The sequence below is a fragment of the Lygodium microphyllum genome, chromosome 23 (assembly GCF_053477565.2).
Source record: "Lygodium microphyllum isolate KBCC chromosome 23, Lygodium_microphyllum_v1.1.10, whole genome shotgun sequence".
In the NCBI taxonomy this organism is placed as follows: domain Eukaryota; kingdom Viridiplantae; phylum Streptophyta; class Polypodiopsida; order Schizaeales; family Lygodiaceae; genus Lygodium; species Lygodium microphyllum.
In genome coordinates this window covers 85,480,990-85,507,254 of record NC_141157.1, presented here as the reverse complement: position 1 = coordinate 85,507,254, position 26,265 = coordinate 85,480,990, and the positions used below count along the sequence as shown (strand labels likewise).

At 39.1% G+C, this 26,265-nt stretch overlaps 1 protein-coding gene across 5 annotated transcripts; it reads right to left on the bottom strand.

Annotated features, from left to right (window-relative positions):
• Positions 1–18,216: 18,216 nt before the first annotated feature.
• Positions 18,217–23,230, bottom strand: LOC148016417 (protein IQ-DOMAIN 6-like). 5 transcript variants are annotated; one of them, XM_087664322.1, is made up of 8 exons: positions 22,891–23,230; positions 22,484–22,618; positions 22,048–22,290; positions 21,488–21,553; positions 20,889–21,050; positions 20,547–20,660; positions 19,333–20,018; positions 18,217–19,153 (listed from the first exon to the last, which is right to left on the bottom strand). In XM_087664322.1, the coding sequence occupies exons 2-7, from the start codon at positions 22,565–22,567 to the stop codon at positions 19,365–19,367; spliced, it is 1,323 nt and encodes a 440-aa protein (XP_087520448.1). In that variant the 5' UTR covers positions 22,568–22,618; positions 22,891–23,230; the 3' UTR covers positions 18,217–19,153; positions 19,333–19,364. The 5 variants fall into 5 exon arrangements, with proteins under 5 accessions (XP_087520448.1, XP_087520447.1, XP_087520445.1 ...); XM_087664321.1 differs by having other exon boundaries at positions 18,232–20,018; positions 22,484–22,657; XM_087664319.1 differs by having other exon boundaries at positions 18,233–20,018.
• Between the last annotated feature and the right edge of the window lie 3,035 nt (positions 23,231–26,265).

Here is a 26,265-nt window from a genome sequence, read left to right as displayed (position 1 = left end):
TTAGTTGCTACACGACTAGTTGCTTTTACAGTTTGATTGCTACCTAGATCTCTTGGCAATGGGAGTCATTCTTTTTGGCCATTTGCCTATAGATGGATAGTCATTTACTACGATTTTATGGACAAAAATGTTGAAATTTGTTTTTGAGCAATTTCTTTGAGAGCATATCCTTTGTTTGAGTACTGTAACATCTAGTGTTTTTGGACAGGTATATACTCTTTGTTTGAGTACCCTAGTTCCTATTGTTTATGGACACTATATACTCTTTAGTTCTCACATCTTACCCTTTCTTTTGGCTCATTTTGGTAATTATTTTGCTATAATTACAATAGTCCATACTCTTCTACTTTGTAGTCATTTGCAAACATAATGACAGGTGCTTCAAATGCATCTAGTGTGACAATGCTATTTGCAACATTGAGAAGTTGGATGGTAATAACTTCCAGTATTGGAACACTCAAATATGGTAGGTATTGGTGAAAAGAAGCAAGTTAGGACATCAAAAGCCAAGGATATAAAGCCAAAAAATTGGGATAGAGATGATTGGGATGAGATTGATGAGTTATGTAAGTCCATTATCATACTATTTTTATCTAAGCATGTGTACTTCAATGTTATTGCAACTAATGGTGGGACATATTATTTATGGAAAAAGATATGTGATCTTTATGATAAGTAGAGCACCCTGCATCTCAGTTGTATTGGTTGAAGAAGCTTATGGATCTTCGCATGAAGCATGACACTTCTATGTCTACTCATTTGGATGAGCTTCACTCTATTTTCAACCAACTTATCTCACAAGGCATTCAATTTGAGGATAACATAAAGTATTTATTCTTCCTTGTCACAATGGGATACATTCCATACTACTATGAGTGTTGACTCTCCTAAAGATAGATTTAAATGTAGTGATGTTACTAGAATAAGTGAACATAAAGAATATTGATGCAATCTACACTTCTCGTGCTTTCTTGTGATAGAGACTCAAAAAGGTCTCAGCTAAGTCTCATGGATAGTCTCGCATTAAATCTTGTGGTCGTAAAGTATGCTTTGACATGTCGTTCTTGTGGGCAACAAGGTCACATTGGGCCACTATGCCATAAAATACACAATGATAAGTGCAATGAGAAAGACAAGGGAAAATCATAGGATAATGCTAAATCTTCTAATGATTATAGCATTGTGCCTAAGTGCAATGTGAAGATAGAGGAAATAAAATTCTTGGCGTACAATTCCAATGATTGCACACTTGCTACTTCATCACTTAATGCTACTCAATTGATCAATGCTCTATCTTCTTACTCTTAGTGTTGGCTTCCTAATTCAGAGGCTTTATTTCATGTTACCCCACATCATCATTGGTTTGGTAGCTATTGTATTATTACCAGTTCTATCATACTGGGAGATATCATTGGCATAGCTAATGTGAGTTTTGGTACTGGTGCTCCTTTTGTGCTTTGTGATGTACGTCATGTACTTTGACTCAAAGCCTTATCTCAACTAGACACCTAGATAATGGCATGTATCATTGTACATGGAAGATCACTTGTGGTAGTCTTGTTTTTGCTTGATGTGCCAAGGTTGGTAGCCTTTGTCCCTTGCTTGTCTATGGATTTGTTTACCATGTTTTGGCTGTGATCGATCTTCCACATGTATCTCTCTGGTATCACTATCTTGGGCACATGTCTTTGAAAGGAATAAAAGTACTCACTCATTTGCAATATCTTCCACCTCTTGATTACTCTATCTTTATGGCAAAAAAACACGTAACTCTCATAAAAAATCCAACTATATACGTGTGGATGTCTTTCACTCTTGTCCATTCAAATATTTGTAGTTCCATGCCCTGTTGGTCATTGGGTGGTGTGAAGTACTTTGTTACATTTATAGAAGATTATTCGCATAAGGTTTGGGTGTATCCTATTAAGCAAAAATTGGATCCACCTCATTACATCTAGGCACACATGTAGTATTATGTCTACATAAAGTACCCCATTTATGTCTTGCCAACTTGTCAATGCTTTCTTGCCATGGTTAAAAACCAATCTTTACACATGCTAAAATGCCTACAATCTAACAATGGGGGTGAATATCTCTCTAAGGCTCTTGAGTAGCTTTGTGATGAGAGGAGTACTAAGCATCAATTGATTGCCCTATACACCCCACCCCAGAATGGTATTATAGTGCGCATGAATAGGACTATTCAGAAAAGAGTTTGTAGTATAATTAGTCATATAGACTTACCATAGTACTTGTGGGCTAAGGTAATAACTACTCTCATGAATCTCATTAATAGATCTCCATGCACTACTCATGGTGGTAGAGTTACAGAGGAGGTATGGTTTGGTAAACCTCCCTTAGATACACACTTGCAAGTCTTTAGATGTGAGGATTTCTACCCTATTTCCAAAGACAAGCGCAATAAGTTGGATCCAAAGGTCGTCAAATGCATCATCTTGAATATGGTGATGCAAGTGAGATGGCTATCACCTTTGGGATCTGCAAACTTGGAAAGTTATTGGTAGCCATGATATTATATTCCATGAGGAAAAGATTTATATGATACGAGAGCAAGTGATTGAGGTCCACAGGGTGATATTTCAAAAGGAGCCTCCTATTACAGTACAACCAAATCACCTACTACAATTATTGATGTAGTGGCCTAGGATCTACCTAGTATGCATGATCATAATGTTGAATAGAGAGAACAAGCCGTACAAATCCCATAGCCAATCTTAAGGTGCTCCACTAGGTTTCACATCATCGTAACCATTTTGAGCTCTCTATGCATTATGTCATGGTGAAAAATGCTAGTGAGTCTCTCATTTATGACAAGGTTATGCGCAGAGGTGATAGTCACTCTTGGGAGAGGGCCATGCAAAATCTAAGTATATTTCATTGCAAAAAAATCACACATGGGATTTTTTAACCAATGGGAAACATGCAGTGCCATGTAAGTGGATGTGCAAGTTGAAGAGTACCCTTGGTCACTCTAAGCTAGCATATAATGCTAGATTGGTTACTAAGGGTTTTAAGCAAGAGAAATAAGTTGATTTTGATGAGATTTTCTCTATTGTGATCCAAATGACTACTTGATGTTTAATGCACATATGGATCTCAATTTGTATCAGGTGGATATGAAAACGGCTTTCCTTCATAATGCAAGTTGAGGAAAAGTCTTTATGGACTTAAGCATGCACCTAGGAAATGGCATTATAAGTTTGATGCCTTTATGCATTCATGAGGTTACTCTTGTAGTAATATGGATCTATGTCTTTATAGAAAGAAGGTCCATGATGGTAACCTTATCATTTTAGTACTATATGTTGATGATATGTCGATTGCTACAAGTGCTTATGATGAGCTAGATGCTTTGAAGACTCAGGTCAATAAGAGCTTTGAGATGAAAGACACTGGACATGCCTCACATATACTTGGTATGTGTATTACATGCAATTGCTCAAAGGGACTCTTCTACTTATCACACAAGGAGTACATTCATAAAGCCCTTGAGCAGTTCCATATGTAGGGTGGTAAGGTTATTGGCTATCCATCACCTTCTCATGTGAAGGTAGTTAGGCAGATTGTCATCAGTCAGATGTGAGAAGGCTAAGATGGCCAATATCTTGTATGCATCTATGATGGGTAGCTTGATGTATGCCATGATAGCCACTAGACTTAACATAGCATTTGCAGTTGGAGTTGTGGCTCATTAAATGGCTACACCTAGCAGGCAACTTTCAAACATGGTGAAGAATATCATGAGATACCTTAAGGACATTGCATATATGTGTATTTGCTATGATGGCTAGGATACTAGAATTATGGCTACATGGACACTAATTATGTAGGACATGCAGCTAGTAGGAAGTCCACCTTTGGCTATGTCTTCACCTTTGTTGGGAATGATATTTCTTAGATGTCCAATGTGTAGAAATGCATAGCCTTGTCTACTATCAAGACTTACATTTCGACCAATAAGGCTAACCCTTATGATTAGGACATCTGTTGGTATGAGTATGACTACTACATTGCATTCTAAGTGTCATTCAATCAACACAAAATCCAATCTTTCATGCAAAGACCGAGCGTATTGAGATCCATTATCACTTCATCAAAGAGGTGATTGCTTCTACTATTGCTCCACCTTTTAAAATCTAATGTACAATTTTTCTATAGTGGGTCAAACTCTTGGGGGGACGCACCTTATAAAACATATAATATGTCACATGAGTTCAAAAGAAAGAGTATTTTATTTAGTAAAATTTACACAATTATATTTACAAAAGTGATTTCTTAATTACGATTTGAAAAAATTTTGTGAAATCATTTTATGGCCTTATAGGATGTAAAGAAAGGGTATTTCTTAATATCCTTTGAACACACGTTATATAGATTATTTCTTATAAGTGCACCCCTGGAGGTCAAAACTAAGACTACATTGCCCTCTACCAAGAGTGACTATCATCTTTGTGCATAGCCTCCTTATGAGAGGCTTACCAAAGTCTATCACCATGACATAATGGATAGAGGGCTCAAATTGAGTAAGAGGACATGAAACTCTAGTGGAGCACCTCAAGGTTGGTTGCGGGATCTATATGGCTTGCTCCATAAAGTTCTTGCTTTATGCCTCTAATTTCAATGGCTTGACTTGCTTCTTTTACATCAATATCTACCAAATCCGAGTCTTGCAATACTTGAAGTTATTACCAGATTCCAACTTCTCTATATTAAAGATAGCATTGCCATTGGAAGCATTTGAAGCACCGGCCATTATGTATACCAAACAAAGAGAATACGAGCTACTATAGTAGTAGCAACAATCCCAAAACCAAGCTAAAAATCATGCAACAAGCGGAAAATGGAGCTAATACGCTATTATCCACAAGCAAGAAGCTCTAAAGTGTTTAGTATAAGTGTCTACTGTTAAGGAAACTGCTCAAATCTAATTTTTAGCATCGATGTCCATAAAAAAGTAGTAAATCAATATATAGCTATAAGAAAATATACAAAATAGTAAGCTCTCACTACCAAGAAAATTCAAGTAGCGATCAAGATCTATAATGCAACTAACAGTATAAAGTCACAATGTAAACCAATGAATACTAAAGACTGTCAAAACATCTAAGATGTCAAGTATACAAATGCATATCAATATGCAATCCATGCATATATCCACCAGTGAAGAAAATACTAAGTACTTTGATTGGAAGAAAATATGGAGTGTCCAAGAGTAAAATAAAGCTCACAATATACGAAAAATCATTCAAAAAAATAGCCACTGCCCAAATGCAACCAATCAAGCTCAAATCCAAGGCTCAATGTTTGCGATAAGTATATTCGAGTACAATGATCAATGCCAAGCATTAATGATAACCATGTAGCATACCCAAATAGCATGTAGGCATTCAGTACATAGACATGCATTGTGAATGCTTACTCTCCAAAGTTTGTTATATTAGTAAACCCTACAATAATTGAGCTAATCAAGCTCTAATCAGCCCAAAATCCTTTCCCAAGCATCAATGCATCATCTAGCCACAAGAAATGGGCCCCATAAGCATCAATAGAGCATAAAACAAGTGAATACTTGATGTCCAAACAAGTGAATGCTTGATGTCCAAACAATGAATAATAGACATGGTCGTGAACTGAAGGTCAATGTCTGACTTTAGAATCCTTCAAGAAGTGCTCAAGATCAAAGCCACAAGTTTCGAAGAGGCTGTCGAGTAAGTAATCTCAATGCTAGAGGAAGCCAAGACCTAGAACAAGATGGAAATGGTTGAAGAGAACTAAGTGGAAGCAACCAATATACCTAGCACAAATCACACTAGACATCTTTGAGGCTTTTACTATTGCAATTATCACAATCGTACTTGATGGAGCTTGAATTATTGCTTGGGAGGTCAGGAGCAAGGTTGGAACAAACCTTGATGAAGGGAAACTCAGTAGACGTACGCATACCTTAGTGTGTGGCTACCATGAAAGCTGTAAGTCAAGCTCTCTTCCGAGGCTGAATGTAATATTGAAGAAGCTCCTTGAATGCCACTTTGATTCCGATTTAAAGGTGGAGTATGAGTGGGAAAACAAGTGGAAAGAGCTATGGAGGTTCAAGCAAGAGAGAGCAAGACGATGTGTGGAAACTCCAACAATCACAATGTGTGACTTGCCTTTCCTTATTATATTGTCATGTAAAGAATAAAGAATAAAGTGGCAATGTGAGGGACAGCCACCACCTGTAGTGTATAGGTGTGTGGGCAATGAGTACAAGTAAATGTAGGCAAATAGGCACATGCAACCTTTAACCCCCAACAAAATTCAAGATAGCAATCATGCTCTCCTTTTCTACATTTTCTGTGTTCGTGGAGGGCTACGATCATTGTATCCATTATATTAGAGTCTTTAGTCCCACTATTGCATGCATCTTGGCTTGCTTAGTGGACTATCATTTATAATTCCTAAAAGTAGACATGGTATCACTAAAGAACAATGACAAAGATAAACATTACATGTAAATTTGGCTATTTATATCATTGGTGTTCCAATGTTATGCTTGATATATTTTGCTTTCTTATTTCCCAATGCCCTTTCTTTAGAGTTCATCCATCTTATAGAATTAATTAAGATTGTAGATTTGAGATCCACACAAATGGAAGCAAAGAGGAGAAGTGATTTGGTGATGGTCCTAACTACACAATGAATGCATGTACATATTCATACATTCATCCACAAAAACACACACATTCCCATCTTTACACACACATATATGTGCTAATATCCACATCTTTACATACGAAGTTAAGCAAAGCATACATGCATGCACACCCACCCATCCACACACATATGTATAGTGTTATGTCGACAACTTAAGGTATGGAGTTGAACCCTCCTTTGCTTAGATTGCACACTATGCTTATAGCATTGAAGCTCTCATGTGGATCAATTGAAGAATATTGGTTATTATCATAGTTGAACTTTGTATAGCCAATAGAAATACCCAAAGAAATTGTGGAGACTAATTTGAAGTTTATAGACTAGCAGAATTTTATGGCTCAAATCCACCATACTTCCACACGATGCCTTAACTTGAATAATTAAGTAAAAATATGCTAAAAATTAAATGTTTAGCACTTTTTAATTTAATATAGGGTGTCAATATATGAAAGTGCACATAGAACATGAATCATAAACTAAGCACTATGTAATATTACTTCTTATCTTACTTTATTTGGTGTTTTTGACATGCCCTAACTATTTATAACACTAGAGAAACTAGGAAGCACCTCTTATGTTTCTGGTGCAAAATTTCAATTAGTACAGGTAGGAGAGTGATTGCACTATCCAAGAAAGGGTGTGCAAAGTGGAACACTAGCTGGATATGCTTGGAAATGTAATCCCTAGGATTAAGAAAACTAGAGACTTTCTATATCATCTAAGTTAATATGGGATCTAACAGTGGGAAGCCTATCTAGCATTGTTAGTTAAGGAGCCCTAGGGAATTCTAGTAATTTTTCACTCTGTCTAGTTGCAAACCACCATGGGCACCCCATGTACTACACTTGACTGATACCACTTTGCCAAAGCATTGCCAATATGTATGGTTGGACTGCTTGATGTGGGAAGGGACTCTACTCTTAATCTAAGAGCTAGCCTTGAAGGGGATGCAATGGCAGTGGAGAAGGAGAAGAGGAAGATGCGGGAGAGAAGAGCACACACAATGTAGGTGCTATCAAGAATGATATATATATGACAGCCTTATTGCACTATCTCATATATATGAATAAAGAATATGGGCGATCAGTGTACACAGGTAGGCCCAAGGGCCTTTTACCCCCAACAACCTCCCACCACTAAAAGGCCAATGGGCCAGGGAGTGAAAAAACAAAGAAAAAAGGAAAAGAGATGTGAGGAATCGCGACATCTCACCCAATGCCCAATCGAAAAGCGAGTTGTGCAATAAGCAAGAACCTCTATGAAAGAAGAGTCTCGGGCAAGTTACTCATGAATATATGTGTACATCACATGGGTTCAAAATAAGCTATTTTTAAAATACCATTTTTTTACATTTTTCACATAGAAAAGGGTGTAATATAAAGGGGTTATTTACAAATTGAATAGAAAAGGGTTATGTTTTATTTAGGAAAAATTAACATATAAGGATATTTATAAATAGGCCTTGAACACACGTGATGTAGATGATATACATATAGTAACTTCTCCGAGAGAAGAGTCAAGTATCCTTGAGTCCATGACATCTAGGAGATAAGAGATCCCGTAGCTCCATACAACGGAGCAATCCAAGAATGCTTCTCATGAAGCAAGCACAACTCATGGGTGCAAGGCTGTAATGCATAAGCATCAGAGTAGTGCGCATAGCATCAGTGTGGCACATAGGAGACAATTGAGAGCACATAGACTCTCCAAAGTCAATCATAGAAGAAGGGCCAGAATCTAGGACACATGTCAAACAAAGTCTCAAGATAGTATACGGCCTCAGCAAAGCGGAAGACTGACATATGACTGTAGCATCAACCATAAAGCGCACTGAATGCGCATCAAGAGGCTTGAGAGATGTTTGCGTCTCATAAAAGATAGCATGATTACTGGTATAACCTACTGGGCATCCAAATCCCATAACTTGTAAGCCTGAAAGTCACCATCTCCATAACCAAGGAGGATACATCTGTGTGACATAGGCATACATACAAATGCCTGGCAGCCAAACATCCTTAAGTAATCATAGGAGGGTCTCATGCCACTCCATGCCTCATGCAGTGTAATACCATCCAAAGTCAAACACAGTGTCCTATTAAGCAAGTAGACTGTTGTCATAAGGACCTCAGTAGCCCAAAAGCCATAAGATAACCTAGCTATGGTAAGCATAGAAGCAACCTTTGCCTGTAGAGTTAGGCACATGCCATGAGCAATCCCGTAATACCGTGGGCATAGGAAATCAATGCTAGATTATTGACAATAGGATTGAAAGCTGGGAAAGATAGCATGACTCTCATAATCCATCTACAAGCACCTAGGCCTGCAACCAGCACAGAATCTATAAACCTATCAAGCATAACTGTGGCATCTTCAATCTGTACAAAGGAAAAATCCCAAATATGGTGGGTAGCATGATCCACAAAGGTCATAAAGTACGATGCTCTACCAAGTGACTGGGAAGGCATATGTCCATATACTACACAATGGACAAGATCTAAAGGATCATGCTCTCACAATCGCCATGAGCCAAGGAGGCTCTACAAGGACCATAAGTACAATTAGGACAAGCATCAAGATCTACATGTGGCAAAGGAGGCAGCATAGAGTCTGAATGAGACAATATCTCCATCTCTCTATGGTGCATATGGCCTAGGCAATAATGCCATAACAATGCATGTGGTATCCAAATAACTGCATCCATAGAATCTCTTGCATGAGAGACATGCACTGGGTAATGAGAACAAACTCTAGAACCTCTGGCCAAAACCAAGCAACCACGACAGATCTTCCATGACCTATCCTGAAGAGAAACAGAGTAACCTGCATCATGCAACTAACTAACAAAAATCAAGCTCTTACTGAGCATAGGAACATGTAATACATCATGGAGAGAAGTCCAATTAGGAAAAGCTAGGTGTACGTCCCCTGTGTACCAGCAATAGCATAAGTCTGCTCAAGGCCCAAATCAATCTATTTGTCAACCTCCCTATAAGAAGAGAACCATGCTCTATAAGGGGTAACATGACAAGAGGCTGAAGAATCCAATAGCCAATCAAAGACATAGTCCTAATCATTGAAGCTGTAGGGAAACCAGATGACAGGAGGACATGCTCAACTGCATCTTTATGGATAAATGCATGTACCTCACCACTAAAAAGAGTGGTAACACCTGTTGCATCGCTAACTCTCTGCTCATGTCAAGTCCGTCTCTATCTCTGCTACTCTCTAATCTGTCTAAAACATTTTCTTTTAACATGCCCAAGCTTTCCACAATGAAAGCATACAACATCTATAACTAAAGAACCTATAGAAGACGACAAGGAATCCAAGTCATAGTGAATAGGGATATCCATAGCATCCACGAAGCTCAAGGAGTTGAGGGCTATCCGAATGGAGGGAACCTGCTCATGAAGACAATCATCTGCAAGTACATTAGTGGTAGAAGCATGCTGCAAAGGCTCATGAAACCTCAACGAACGAGAGGACATAAAGGCATCAACCAAGGATGCAAAAGCTCCCACATGAAGAATAGTCGTAGCCAACTGCATGACATAACCAACCACAATATGGTAAAGCATAAGACATCTATCATAAGAGCATACTGTATTCAGCCATGAAATCAGCCCATAACCATACGCATATGCATAGCTCTGTAGTACATCATGCCACCTAGGAACATCCAAGTCAAGTAAAGACCGACAAGTGGCAAAGCATCCTTCAAGAATCAAGCTCTAAGAGAAGCCCAAACATCTATACAAAAACATCCAAATAAGTGGCTCTGTAAGGTATACAACAGTAGACCATGTCCGTAGATGGGTAAGCATACATAATATCTACTCTCTAACATGGACGGGCAACACTAGCCCAACTAGCATAAAAGCTAGATAACAGAGGAGCAAGAAAGCCATAACTGCAGAGCCCAAGCACTGTAAAGTCCACTAATTGACCAAAATAACCTGCAATAAATCCAAGCACCAATTAGCATACAAAGCTCAATAAAAATCTACCAAGACAATGAAGTAACTCTGCTCAATACATGTCTGCATCAAGCAAACATCCAGGGATCCATAACATCGGAGCATAAGGCCAAGTGGCATCCAAGGTTGTAATGGAAAAAGTCAAATTAATGTCCAACTGCTTCACAAAAGTCCTCAAATGCAAGTCTTGTCAAGCCCAAACATCGTCCATACTATAGCCAAGCCCAGAAGTATCCACCAAGACATAAACCCACATGGGTAGCCTAGGCATAAGCAGTCATAAGTGGAATGCCAGCTACAAATAAAAATTTGACTGTGAACCATATAATTGAGCTCTACTTCTTGCTCAAAAGCATCCCATGAGCAAAAAGAACCACGTGGCATCATCCAAATACATCAATACATAACCTCAAATAGCCGAGAGCACCTCTGACCAATAGGCATAACCCAACTATAGCATAAATAGCTTCAGCCATGAATGTTCCATATGTGTAGGAACCAACCGGGCATAATCGGGCATCAAATGACCATGTAGCATAAGCATAAAATGTAATGACAAGGGACTGCCCTGTTTTGGGCTGCCTGTGGACTGTGTAAAACAGTCAATGGTTGAGCAAATTCAGCCCCAAAAGCATCTCAAAACATTGGGCAAACATCCCCAAAGCATATAGGCATCAAATACCAAGCTTTAGGAGCATCACATAAGCTAAGAGCATGGCATTTTCTTGATGTAAATCAACTCGGATCTGTTGCAGAAAATTTTGTGATTAGAATTTGGTAGATCTAGCATCTCCATTGGGTCCGAAGTATGCCAAAACCCCAAGTTAGACTCTTATCTTGCCTAAATCAGGTTCCAGATGCCTGAGATATGAGAAAAAATGGGATTTTTTAGCGAGATTTTGAAACATGCGCAAAAAAAACATGAGCTGCTACTGTGGGGCCTGCTAGTTATAATGAGGACAAGGGGGAAAATGGGGGCATACAATGTGTCCAATGAAACCAAGGAACACCTGCAAAGAGTCTATGAGGGCCAAGGAGAGACAAGAGATGAAATCTTACCTCAAGGGGAAGAAGCCATGGCTAGCATTGAAGCTTCAAGCTCTAGATCTTCAATCTGGGCTGAAGAGGCCAAGCTCCACAATCAAGATCTGATACTAGTTGAAGGGGATGCAATGGCAATGGAGAAGGAGAAGAGGAAGATGCGGGAGAAAAGAGCACACACAATGTAGGTGCTGTCAAGAATGATATATATATATGTGTGTGTGTGTGTGTATGATAGTCTTGTTGCACTATCTCATATATATGAATAAAGAATATGGGTGGTCAATGTACACAACCAAGCCCAAGGGCCTTTTACTCCAACAAGCCTACCTACCTATCATGGTCTACTACTAGGCAAGTTTAAACTTATACCTCAAAGTCTTCATGTCTTCTCAATGATGCAATCCAAGCTTGGATTTCTTCAATCAACTATCTCCAATCCTTGCCATGGTTCCAAGCAATGTGCCTAGGCTAAAATGCCATTATGAGATGGAGGAGAAGAATTAAGAGAGAATCCTCCTACTTCACCCTATCCCCTCACACTTTCTCATTCTTGTGCAAGCTCAAAGACTAGAAAAAAGGAAGCTTAACTTGAATCCATTCCCATTACCTAAGTAGGGTTTTGCACATAATGACCTCCTAACAAGCATTTTTTGAGACCTATAGTGGAGCTTGCCTAATTCTACATACTCCCTAGACTAGATATTTTATAATTGATAATTTAGTGCCTGCATGTGATATATGATCTATATATATTATAGGGTTGCTATCCTAGGGTTTGATGGGGTCTTCTAAATCTTCTAATTTGCTTGGTTTAATGAATCCCAAATCCATATTCTCTTATTATTGCTTAGGGTGTTCTTGCTTTTACTACTCCGTACGATTCTTTACTTTAGATGAATCCCTAAGCTTGGAGTTGCCAAGGTACAATGAAGCTGATAGTGTGTGCCTTGTTCTTATTATATTTTGATGAGAAAGGGTAATAGAAGAAAGGGAAGCTATGTGCACCTAATTGTGGATCCCATGAAAGTAGGAGAGAGGTAGGGATAACATGTGGATAAAGACAAAGACATAGTAGAGGGGTAGGGATAACATGTGGATAAAGGCAAAGACATAGTAGAGGTGTAGGGATCACATGTGGACAAAGATATGGTTATTGTATAAATGCTCCCTTTATGAAATTTGGCTTGCATAGGCTGGATATTGGTTGGAAAGTTAGGTGCACCATAAGCAAGAAGCCAAGTTACGTCGTGGAGTATCACGATGTATTTGGAAGGGAGGAAGGTGACTCAAATCATATGACATATAATGGATTTTCATCTAACCCAAGGTAGGGACTAAAATAAAGTCAAGGGACCTCAAGATAGGAATAGTAAACATTATAATTTGACATCAATGCATATTGTGTTAATAATGTTTAAGCTGTGATTGTCTTAGCACATGTAATAAACTCACATGCAAGTATTGAGTTTATGATCTCGATCTACATGAGAGTGTTCTTGCCATTCTAGCTCAAGGGAGGGAATGTGATGGTGCTACCTACTCTTACTTCTCTAGCTTCTACAAAGTCACAAGATACTTATCTCTTACCTAGGCTAGTCTCCCTACAACGTCCTTCTATTTGAGAGTGCATGAAAGAAAAGGCAAGGACCAAGAAGAGAAATAATGTACCATTTCATCCATATGTGCAATTGTAGCCCAAAGGGTCGGAGAGAAGCTATGATGGCTTCCAATATGTGTAACAAGATTTTTTCACCTTATCATGATCCCCATTCCATTCCATCTCCTCTTCACAAACCGCTATGAGCAAGAGGTATTCATGCAAGAGGAAGTTCTCTCTCTCTTTGGCCGTTAAAATAAACAAACAAACAAACAAATGCATACACACATAAATAAGTATATAGACACATGTTTGCACAAACAAGATATAAGTATTCATTAGATGAGTGACTGTTTCAACCTCATCATACACAAGATTGACTAGGATTTACATGTGCCCAAATGGCGATCCTAGTCTGTCGACTTAGGCGTGGTATTGCTCTAGGAAGATGCGGGTGGCAATGGTGATGCCAAACCCTGAGAGGGTTACTTACGAGACAAGCAAGCAGTCTTGCTCGTATCGGCGTTTCATCATTCTGGAGATATCCAGGAAGGCGCTATCATTGGTGACCCTAGTACAGTATCACGGTCGAGTAAGGAATGAAGAGCACAGAATGGACTGAGACAGGTCTTAATAACCATATCGGACTGGCTATAACTAGCACGTACATGTAGAAGAACTGCAGGTTTCGCCGTGTGCGCGCTATGGCCAGGAATGCAAGACTCATCTCATTCAGTAGTCTGAGCCGATATAACCACAGACATCGGTCTGAGCTGCATGATACCTGGTCTGCTGGCCTACGACTTGGGTACGCAGGTCCAGCGGGTATGCAATGCCGGGTGGCAGAAGCAGATCGAACATGCATGTTTGTTCGAAGCAGGAACTGATCGACAGCAGTGAGAATTAGTAGCGGCTGCATCACAACAACTTCCCTCCATCTCTCTTCCCCTCCTCCATGCAAACAGTCTCTCTCTCTCTCTCTCTCTCTCTCTCTCTCTCTCTCTCTCTCTCTCTCTCTCTCTCTCTCTCTCTCTCTCTCTCTCTCATTTATTTTTTATAGACATACAAAATGATATGATACTTTAATAATTGAACATGTACATGCAATGTGCATATACTTTAAAAACATTCACAAATACACATGTACTATTAAAAAATGAATTGAATTTCTTTTTTAATTGTTATAAAAAGCCAAATGATATATACACATCAATATGTACAATTGCATACATGTAGAAACACACACATATACATATGTATGCATATATACAAATATGCTAATATACATGTAAATGTATATGAGTGAGAAAAAATGGAGAAAACAAAGCATAGAGAACAAATACACACTTATAAAACACACATCCACACAAATATGAGGAAAAAAATGTAGAGAGAGCAAAGCAAAGAGAATAGATACACACTTACAAAACAAACATATCCACACACATATATACATATGCAAATAGGAAGAAAAGGAAAAGAGAAAATAAGATTAATAAGAGGGAGAGAGAGGGCACACATTTACAAGACTACACAAGTAGGCACGCGCACACACACATACATACGTATACATGTGTGTACGTACATGTGTGTGTGTGTGTGTGTGTATGTGTGTGTGTGTGTGTGTGTGTGCGCACATGTGTCTGTGTGCGTGCGCGTGTGCGTGTGTACGTATGTATCATTCATACACACCTACATTTATATACATTGATTATGTATAAATCATCAACTATTAATTGTTATTATATGAATTTTACTTAACCAATAATCAATACATATACGTATGGGTTACTATTTATTATAATACATATTAATGCTTAATTATTATATATATATTATAATCATTAATATTTATTATATATAATAATAATAATACATATGATATATTAGCTTATATATATAACACACACACACACACACACACTTATATTGTATTATATATATAAGCTAATATATCATTAAAATCTATAAGATTAATCAATATATTATTTTTTACCAATTATTATTATGTAACCTTATATTTCATGCATTATTTGTCTTAACAATTGTTGTAATATACATACTATAATTACTAAAAACTATTATATAATGAATTGGATACTAACTCTTAATTATTCATATATCAATTTTTTATTAAATAAAGTATGTATAATTATATTTTAATTAACATATTTTTAACTGTTTATTTTTAAATTTATATGCATTTGTTATTAATTATTAATTTTGAGAGAGAGAGAGAGAGAGAGAGAGAGAGAGAAGACAAAGCAATTCTCAATATAGTTTAGAGATTGTCAATTTTATGTGATGTTATTGGGATCAATTTGTGAGGATTATATTCATACCACGATAGGCTTAACGTGAATAGAAATTACCATTGAATGTGTTTGTCTTTTAGAAACTTTAAGAAATAGTCATAAGGTTTTATTAGAGATATAGTTTAGGCTTGATCTCATAAATATTGGTCTTTTGCTTCATATACATCAGTGAGTGTCACATCCTCATATATTGCATTTTCATGCATTCCACATGGTATTAGACTAAGTTGCCAAAACTTTCAAAGCTTGGATTTTGTTTCTTATATCAACCTCCCATAAACTCTGTCACATGGAACATGCTTTCAAACCCTAATGCTTGGCACTATGAGAACACCAATGTGAAGCACCAAGAAAATCTACGTATGAAGCACCTAGGAAAGGCTTAACTAAAACTAGGCCTACACTACCTTAATGGATATCAACTAGAGCTTCATTTTCTTAAATGGTATGAGACAAATCCAATACCATTTTCTAAATCTTAGTAACATGAGGCTCAATTTCAAAATATAGGCTCATACCATAGTGCTCTCTCAATATTAAATAGTTAGTAGATTGTACAACTCTATCAAGAAACATCTAAAACACAAATTTCACTAACCTAAAGAAGTACCCAACTTTATTTAAATAGCATCTCCAACTTTGCAAGAAACTAGGAAAGTAGCCACTCTGAACATTGCAATGGCTAGTGCACATTAAGATCACTAACTTTGCAATACACACATTCTCTTAAGCATTTGAACTTTTCTTAATGATCTATAGAACAAAAATTTCATTAGTGTATGGATCTAGACATTGCCAATTTGTAAAAGGAACACTTAAGGAAGTGGCCACTTTGAACGATTTAGTAGCCAATGCACACAAACATCACCAAGTTTTGTAGAACATGCATGATTATCAAAGACATTTTATGTCCATTTCACTTCCAACATCACCAACAAGTTTGCAAGGAACTTGTAAGGAATTGGGCAGTTTAAGCATTGCAATGGCTAATGCACACACTAACATCATGAACTATGCAGCATGCACATTCTTTTAACCATTTGAACTTTGCAATGGCTAGTGCACACACTCACATCATGAACTATGTAACATGCACATTCTTTTAACCATTAGAACTTTTCAAAATGATTATCTATAGAATGCAAAATGGACAATGGTTTACAAAACATTACACATATTCTTAAGAATGCAAAGATTTTAAGCTCAAGATGCCTTTAAAAGCTAAGCATTGAATTAAACAAGCAATTAAATTAAAAGAAGCCCAAAGGATTGCTAAAATATAAAAGTCATCTAAAATTCCTTAAAAGGTGATTTAGCTACAAATTAAGGGGCCATTTAGGTCACAACAATGAAATTCATATAACAAGGTTATTAAACAATTGAAGATACCCAAATCTTATTAATTGAGATCTTGGACTCAAAAATTTTGGATCTTCCAAGGGATTTGAGTTAACAAATGAGTTAGTGTGCAAGAACTAGAGCATCAATCTATATCAAAATCAATTTACACATTTGTTCACTCAAATTTTACATTTATCTTTAAGTAACAAGGTCTTTGTTGGGAGGGTAGTGACGTGGACCTTGATTATTACAAAAGGCTCATGTATAAAGGCATCTCTAAGGGCAAATGCATATATGGAAAACAAAACTCTTTAATAGCAAGACTCAAACTTTTCTGGGACAATTTCCTTGCTATGCAAGCCTAGAGCCTCATCTTACCATAGAAGATTCCAAGAATGCCACTTAAAAAACATGCAATTTGGCATACCTAGATTGCTTAGCAATCAAGATAATGCTTGGTATATTTGGATTGCTTAGCAATCAAGATAGTATTATAACACAAAGGCTATAATAGGCTTCAAAAAATCTTTTCACTAGCAAACAATTTTGAAGGCTAGATGCAAATGGGCTTTAGAGATGTCAATTTAAAACTCTATTGGATCTTATTGCTTTAAATAACCAAGTTTTACAAGCACAATTTGTGCTATTGCAACTTCATTTGTAATAACATTTCCCATTTCTAAGGATGGTAGACCAATGCTTGCAATGTGTAATAAAAAGCTTTAAAAACAAAATAATAACACCCTACCATCAAGTCTACCCAATATACGATATAATTTTTTATAAGATCTACCTTTTTGGAAGCATAGAGACCCTAGACACTTGCATTGGCACTTAAGCATGCCAAGTATACAAAATTGCACACTTTCCAAGTTACATTCTTGATGTCTTATATGTGGCAAGATGGTACACTTCATAACAAGGCAACTATCCCAAAAAAGATGTTTGAGTCTCATCTTGCAAAAATGCATTTACCATCAAAGATGCCTGTTAACTCAACTTTTTTTAAACATAAGCTCCCATTATGACCCTCCATCCAAAAGCCTTGTCATTTGAGACCAAAATAACTAATTATTATGAGCAAATTTTCCAACTTCAAAACCAAAAGTATAACACAATCTCAATTTGTCATAGAACTTTACAATAAAAAATAAGTCATTCATGTGAGAGAGAGAGAGAGAGAGAGAGAGAGAGAGAGAGTGTGTGTGTGTGTGTGTGTGTGTGTGTGATACTAACATCTCTTAAGACACCTCAAAGGAGCATAAGACAAAACAACATAACTCAATGTTTTACAATCCACTTGGGGGTTCCACCAACACAAATAAAAACTAACTCACAGGATTATAGAAGGTACTATAACTTTATGACCCTAACATAACCTAATGATTTCTACTTTTTCAACTTTTCTATGATATTGCATGGTGTAGTGTAATTTGCTAGTACATTGAATATACTTTTTTTCTTTTTTTTTTTGAGAGAGAGAGAGAGAGTGTGTGTGTGTGTGTGTGTGTGTGTGTGTGTGTGTGTTCGTACATGCGTGCATGCATGTGTCACATAAATGTTGTTAACGCTATTGAAGCTAGCAAGCAACATGCATCTACAAAAAACCTCATAGCTCCAAATACTATTCTCTCCAAACTGATAGGATGCATATAGTCCAACTTGATGGTATCAATTCTTGAAAGACTTTAAGCAATGTCCCTCAATGGCAACATTCCCTTGCTTAAGCATCGGAGCAACTCCCCAAACAGGAGAAAAAACGAACCAAATGAGCTCTTACCATCGGTGGAGCCAAAATATATGCCGTTTCTGAAACACCGCGCAAGGTCTTTCTGCCCACATCTTGCAATGCTCTTTGCAGCATTTCAAGAAACTTATTATGCTAAAAGATCTGCAGAATCGATGCTTGTTATCTAGTCTCAATGCTAAGCCAGCAAGATACCTAGCTTGTTAGGATTATCATGATAACACATGCTGGATGACCACATGTCTGTCAAGTCCCCCAGCTTCATCTCGTCACTATTAAGTTCAACACGAACAAAGAGTTTCGCATTGCAGACTCCCCGTTATAATAAGGTCAATCATAAAGCCCATGGCACAATGGTTGGCATACTTTCCTTGCCATTTCCAGGTTTACAGCAGAAGTTCCTCATAGGTCTTGTAAGCTTGAACACAAAGCACAAAAATTTTCATGAGTAATAGCAGACCACGAGTAACCATGCATGAAAGCTAGGTTGCCCATGCAAGTATGTGCAGACTCCTATATAGCTTCAAAGATGAGCCAGCTCTTCTCTTTGTGGCTAATTTCAATGAGAATCGTTTCCCTGCTTTTAATCAAATTTACCTGTTTCCTCCACTGAGTTGCTGGGCAGGGATCTAAGAACTACCTTCACATTCAGAGAGAACACAGCTTCTCTTCAAACTAAGCTCATCAAAGGTGGGCTTGAGCTTGAGCGGAGTACGGCATTTTGCCAGAGCTGATTGGGTGGCAACCATGTAGCCAGGCAATGCCGATGAATGATGGTGGGTATCATCAGATGCCATGTGAGAGGTGGAGCAATGAGAGGTTGACATGACACAACCACGAGAAGTGGGTGTGGTTGTGCCTTTGCTTGAAGTACTTGGACTGCTGCCGTCATGCAGATCCGAACTCAAGACAGAAGACCTGGGTGTTGTGTGCATTAAGCCCGTGTATGGCTGTTGCTGGTGGTGCTGAGGATGATGATAATGATAATGATGATGATGACTGAGTGGGCCTGATGATGGAAACCTGGGGGGTACTACCCTTGTACTCACTTTATTCCTCCTGACCTTCACTTGGCCCCTTTCCCATGCCCTCTGCATCTCTAGAGCATCCTCATAGCTCTTTGAAGAGAACGTCTCTGAGTCATCTTTCAGACACTCTCTGGTCGGGCGGTTCTCCCATGGCTTAGCAGCCATCCATCTTTCCAGCCAGCTCCATCCCCAGTGGGATTTGTCAGGCTCAAAGCTCATGCACACTCGGCCATCCGCTAGAGATTTAGGCCTCCACTGAAACACCAAAAAAAGTAACCCAAAGAATGGTTAAACACCCTAGGAGTGCACAAAGACCTTGTGACATTTTCCAATGTGGGAAAAGGGGCTCTTTAACCTTGTTCCGCCCCCCCCCCCCCCGTGTTTAACTTCATGAGCTTCTACTGTGGAGGCACCACATACCTAGCTAGGTGCTGTTAGGGGAGGGGGCCTGCGACCTGCCCCCCAACCGCACCTAGCAAGGCTTGCAGTGCCTCCCTCACAGAAGGTTGTGATAAAGGGGCTCTTTAACCTTGTTTCCCCCCCCCCCGCCCCCGTGTTTAACTTCATGAGCTTCTACTGTGGAGGCACCACATACCTAGCTAGGTGCTGTTAGGGGAGGGGGGCTGCGACCTGCCCCCCAACCGCACCTAGCTAGGCTTGCAGTGCCTCCCTCACAGAAGGTTGTGATATTGTCATAATTGACAATATGAGAATTATAGTAGGAATTTGTCCAAAACTTATTGTGAGTGTATGATGAAAGAGCGTAACTGTAACAGAACTTACTTGATGAGATAAAGCATAAGCCATCGCTCTGTCCCTTTTGATGGCTCCATCTTGCTTCTGCTGAAGCTTGGCATGAATTTCTTCTACAGTGCCATGGCTATCGCACCAGCCTTTCTGCTAACAGTACCTCCATTCAGAATGCAGATGCATGGTAAAGCGACTGTGCAGGATTACCAAAACTATGGGAAACGGAACCCCCACCAAAGAAAAACAAGAGATGCGAGACATGGGTAATACTGCGACGATCTAGTCTCGGTATAATCTCAAAAAGTAGAGCTAAGGTAAAGAGAGTAAACTGAGTAAATTTGAGGGAAAAATAAGACTAGGATTAAAAGTCCACACCTCAGAGGCACGCAGCTGGGCTTCCAGCAGCCTTCGTTCATTCACTCTTTGCTGTACGGCCAGGCCTTCCTCTGACATCCGCACACGGCGGGCTCGGACGCGAGCTTGCACCCTTACCAGGGCTTGCATGCACCGAAGTGTCATGGCTGCCTGCCTCCTCACCTGACAACTCAATTCCAACAAAACAAAACAATTTTTAAACCCACGAAGATGACATCACAAAGACCTTTTAACCTTTTCACATGTGGGAAAAGGGGCTCTTTTACCTTGTTTTTCCTGGCAATGTTCGACATCTTGAGCTTCTGGTCAGAAGGCACCACATACCTAACTAGCGGCAGCTGGGGGCAGGGGCCTTCCAGTCCTGCACCCCAGGCCAGCAGCCCCCAACCACACCTAGCTAGGTATGCAATCCCTCCTGGGCAGAAGTCCATGATTTTGTCATAATTCACAATGTGGGCATGATGTGGGGATTTGTCTAAAACTTCATTCGAAATCTTGGGAAGCTTAATTGACACGAGACAAGTCACCCTACATGTTTCTGCACTTTCGAAAGTACTGGCACGATTTTTGCTGTTTAACAGTGGACAGTGAACACTGACCTGATGTCCTCGCACAAGAGCTTGCAGCCTCACCAAACCCTTCAGCGCCTTCAAGGCTCTTCTGGCCTGCAAAAGGGGGAAGTACAACATGCATTTGACATTTTAGCCCCTCGCCCTCTTATCAGCATGAGTCACATTTGACATTTGCCTCCCCTTTGTGCAGACACGTTCAGTGGGTGGTCGACTTTTGAGCTCCATTTATGACACGACCCAGGTTCCAGGACAGAAGCAAAGCCCTCAAGTTTAGCTTCCTTTTATGGGATTTGTGATCATAAGTTCAAATTGATATCTTTAAGTATGAATGAGACAGATATTGAAATGATCCTTCTAGATCCAAAGACTCATCCAAGATTTTGGTAGAAAAGAAATTTATAATTGCCCTTGTATAGGCTATAGTTTGAGCTTACATCTTTGTAGATTCAGGGATCTAGCTTTAGTCCATTCTTACATTTGTAAATCTAAACTCACCAGTGATCATACAGTTATAGATGTTTTCACCACTTGAAGGAAGATTTTAACTCAAGAAAATGCCAAATCCTTGCACAGAGAAGAGGACAAACCAGGAACCCTCTGAATGCTGTTTGAATCCGAACTGCTGCCCACTCTTCTCGCATGCTCTGCAGCGACACATGGCCACGACCACCTACAGTTACATCTCCATAATCCATGACACCTGCATTATGATCCAATCGATCGTCCAGCTGAGCTTCATGCCTTTCCTGCCATTTGGGTGAGCACCGGCCTTTGTCTCCGCCATGCTTCCACAAGCCCCATCTCCTGGACTTCTCGTATGAGGGTTTCTTCTGATAGGACATGCAAGAAGACAATCAGCTGGTAGCAAGGTCTTTGAACCAAGTTATCTACTAGTAATGCAATATATCACTCATTGTTTGGCATGTCAAGTCCTATCCAAGCTAAAGACAGCAATGTTGAACACATAAAAGGCATGTTAATGTCGCAAAATCTACGTGAAAATGTCATGTACTCCAGACTTACATCCTCTTCTTTGTCCACTGATGAGCTTCTGCTCAGCTTCTTTGCTCCCAAGAATGCCTTAAACCATTTGGATGAAGCTCCCATTGCCAGCTACTGACCTCCAGACTCACTGACAGACGCTACTCCATAAGACAGCTGACATGAAATATGGGGCAGAAAAAATGAAGAGCCCTGCTGATACAACGGTTTTGCACAGCCCTTGTTTCAAACGACACACATTGAAGACGAAATGACGAATGCACTGAGGTGTTTAAAGGAGCGCAGGGTCCATTGGTTTTTTCAAAATATGTTTGAGAATTTATGAGCACTAGAATTAAAACTCACGCATTTATGTATCACCCGAAGCCCGAAGCTATGGCGTGCTGTTACTCTTCAAGAAATGTACCAGGGTGACGGAATAGACTTACACGAAAGAGAGGCAAAAAGCACAGAAGCGCGAGTCAGGTATTCTCCAGGGAACTCAGCTCGAATGCTTGGCGATGGCAGCTTATTGCAGAGTTAGAGTCATCCATAGCAAGCACCAGCCGTGTCTGGCTGTAGAACTGATTAGGGGTAAAATGGAGAGTCGGGTACGATGAGAGAGAGAGAGAGAGAGAGAGAGAGAGAGAGAGAGAGAGAGAGTGAGTGTGTGTGTGTGTGTGTGTGTGTGTGTGTGTGTGTGTGTGTGTGTCTATCTGTGGCTATGGCAGAATGACCCGAACGTATGAGAGAGAGGCAGAGCGCTCTGAGAAGGGGGGGAGGGGAGAAGGCGCAAGGGGGGAAGAAGGGAATCAAATTTTTTTTTCAAAACATTAGGATAGTGTCTTACGATTTTCTGGATTTTATTTATTTTATTATTTAGCAGCTAATTTACCAGCGCAGACATTTTTAACACGGGATAGTCTGCCCAGACGCGCAGTGTGGCCCCCACTCCCGACAGGCTCTTCTCATGAGATTTTTGAAAAACATTATATTCCATTCCATGAGAATCGAAATTCCAAGAACCCAATCCTTCTCTACAAGAGTTTAATCCTCCTCTTCCCTCTCTTTTCAAATTCAAATTGGATTCCCTCTCTCTCTCTCTCTCTCTCATGACACAATAACACCCTCACATGACACCCCCAGCACATCTTCTACAAGTCAACATCCTTGCCTCTCTCTCTCATATATCGTGATTCATGAGAAAAGAAGAGGTAGAGACATCTCAAGGACTTTTAGCCCTTTCTTGGAAGTTGGGTGAAAGCTACATATCTATCTTAGAGCCAAGACACACGCCAATCGATTTGACCAATGCGAGTCGATGAAGTTGAAGTTGATTGCATATAAATGGTGTATTTCTGACAAATTCATGGCTCAGGCTAGTTGACAGAGTGCCCTCTCAAAATGAGGAAGGGGGGTACTCCGTTCACTTTTTTATGTTAACATGACATGGCATTTTGAGATTCGTTTCTCTTTTCAAATTCGCTCTCCTTCTTAATGTTCTCTCTCATTCACTTCAAGCTTTCTCTATCCTTCTTGTGCCCTTATGACACTTTGTTGACTGCATGTTCCAAAAAACTAAAACTTGCATTGAGATGCTTCACTCCCTTACTTAGAGTTGCATCTGCAAATCAAGGGACTTGCATGTAGCTTGGCCCTTACAACTAGACTTTGAGCAAGAGGAACTTGATTAAGCTTACATTGAGCCAATTTAGGAATCCAAATTCTAGCTCTTATTCAAAATTAACCTAAAAGGTTTCCCAAAATTCCTTCTCTGCTACTCACAATAAGTAAAACCCTAACTGTTAGTCTTCATATGATAGCCATAGCCAAAAAGCTTCAAGCTTTCTCATTTCAACTTTAATCATCTTGAAAGTCACTAATAGTGATTCTAATCACTAATTAATCTTCTTTGGAGTTTATTGCTGATCTAAAAGCTCCCTCTCCGGGTTGGACACACTTGGTGGACATCAATAAGTCTATCAAGAGACCCACATTTCACATCTTAAGTGAGGCATAAACTATGAGATGAGTGTTTGTAAGCATTAATGCTACATTTCTCAATCATTACTTGCTGCTCATTATAATCAAAAATCTAAATGCTAAGACTAAGATATGAGTGCCATTTAGCAATTTTAGCACAAGTATTAACTGCTTCTCCTATTAAGTGACTTTGTAAGGCCATGTGTAAAATTATAGACACATGTTCCTCTCCAAATGTTGTCTTGTTGATTTCTTAATGCGACTCTAAATCACTTTTAGCCTATTTGATTTGAACATCATTTTTACTTTTGCTCTTATTGACCTCCAGGATTAGACATTCCCATTGCCCTATGCAATCAATAAGACCTTCCTATCATGGCCTATGTAGATGTAAAGCCTCAAATCCACAAGTTTGATGGGAAAGATTTCCATCCATGGTATGTATTAGTGAAATATAAAATCAAAGGGACCAAGGTCATTGACCCATCCAATCCTATAGATGTAGAAGATGATGAAAGAGCCCCACCAAGCCATAATAATGTTGCACCTGGATGAATCCGTTTGTTGAAGAAGATGCCATTGCAATACTTTTAAAAGTTGTACAAAAAATCTTCCCAACTCTTGTAACTGCTCTAACAAATGTACCAAACCCTACACTTGAAGGTCTCATTCAATCTTGTTTGGACGAGGAGAAAAGAAATCAAAAGGAATGCAACACTAGCTTAGCATCTACCTTAACAATGTGTGATCGACTCTTAGTCCATATCATTTCTACCAAATGTCTCTTTTGCAATAAAAAGGGACATATTGTAAGCAGCTACTACTATAAAAAATATCCCAACAAGATGAAGTGCAACAAATGCAAGCAAACAGGACATAACACCAATAAATGTCCTGACTCCTCTAAAGCACTAAAAGAATTGGAGGCCAATTATGTCTCCAAAGCACCTGGTGAGTGCCTTTTTTAGTATTCTTTTTATCATCTTTCCATAAACATCCTTGTAGCCTACATTATAAAGGCATCCCATTGATTGATTCAAGTGGGAAACATTTGTATGCTATGTAATCCAACACCACCTTGGCATGGTGCTGGGGAGGGGGGGGGGGGGGGGGTGTTAGAAGTATAGCATGAGAACCCTATGCAAGCAAGGGTGCATGAGGGAAGATGAGGTGTGAATGGACAAGAGGACAGGGGAAACCCTAATGCTAGCTCATCCAGTAGCTATATAAACAACCCTAAGAATTACTCTCAGTGTAGAAGAGAGATTGTACTAGTTGTACTTCATGAGCAACTGTAAAAGAAAGATCTTCTTCTTATACTTTGTGAGCTCTCTTCTCCCTCTTGTGCACACTCTTCCACGATGCAACTCTTAACATTCCAAAAAATCAACCATTGAGGGAACTCTTCGAGGAGGAATTTGGTACCATTCTTGATGTGATTAATTTTAGATTATAAGGACATGACAAAAAATTTGGACCAAAGATTAGCCATGTATTTCTCTTCATTCTAGTTTATTGTATTAGTGTTGTCTACAAATAAAATCAATATCATATACTATTAAAATTGGACAAATTGACATCCTCGATTTTGCCTTTGTGGAATTTATCTTTGACCAACCAACCAAGGGTTTATATGGTGTCAAGACTTAGAATGGTCCCGACAATAACTTGCTCTCACCTTGGAGATCACTTGGGCCTTGCACTCCAATACCAAGCCCCCATGGCCCTATGGCCATGCGCAACTAGCTAAACCTAAAAGAATGATGGGACCTAAAATGGGCCAACACTGGCTATAGCACTAGCCGGACCTCTAACATGCACAAGACAACCCCACGACCTCA

Coding starts and splice junctions, on each gene's coding strand:
- LOC148016417 (XM_087664322.1), bottom strand. CDS start 22,567: ATGGGAGCTTCATCCAAATGGTTTAAGGCATTCTTGGGAGCAAAGAAG. Junction 22,291..22,483: donor CAGTGGACAAAGAAGAGGAT/GTAAGTCTGGAG, acceptor ATGTCCTATCAG/AAGAAACCCTCATACGAGAA. Junction 20,661..20,888: donor CCCAGCTGCGTGCCTCTGAG/GTGTGGACTTTT, acceptor TACTGTTAGCAG/AAAGGCTGGTGCGATAGCCA.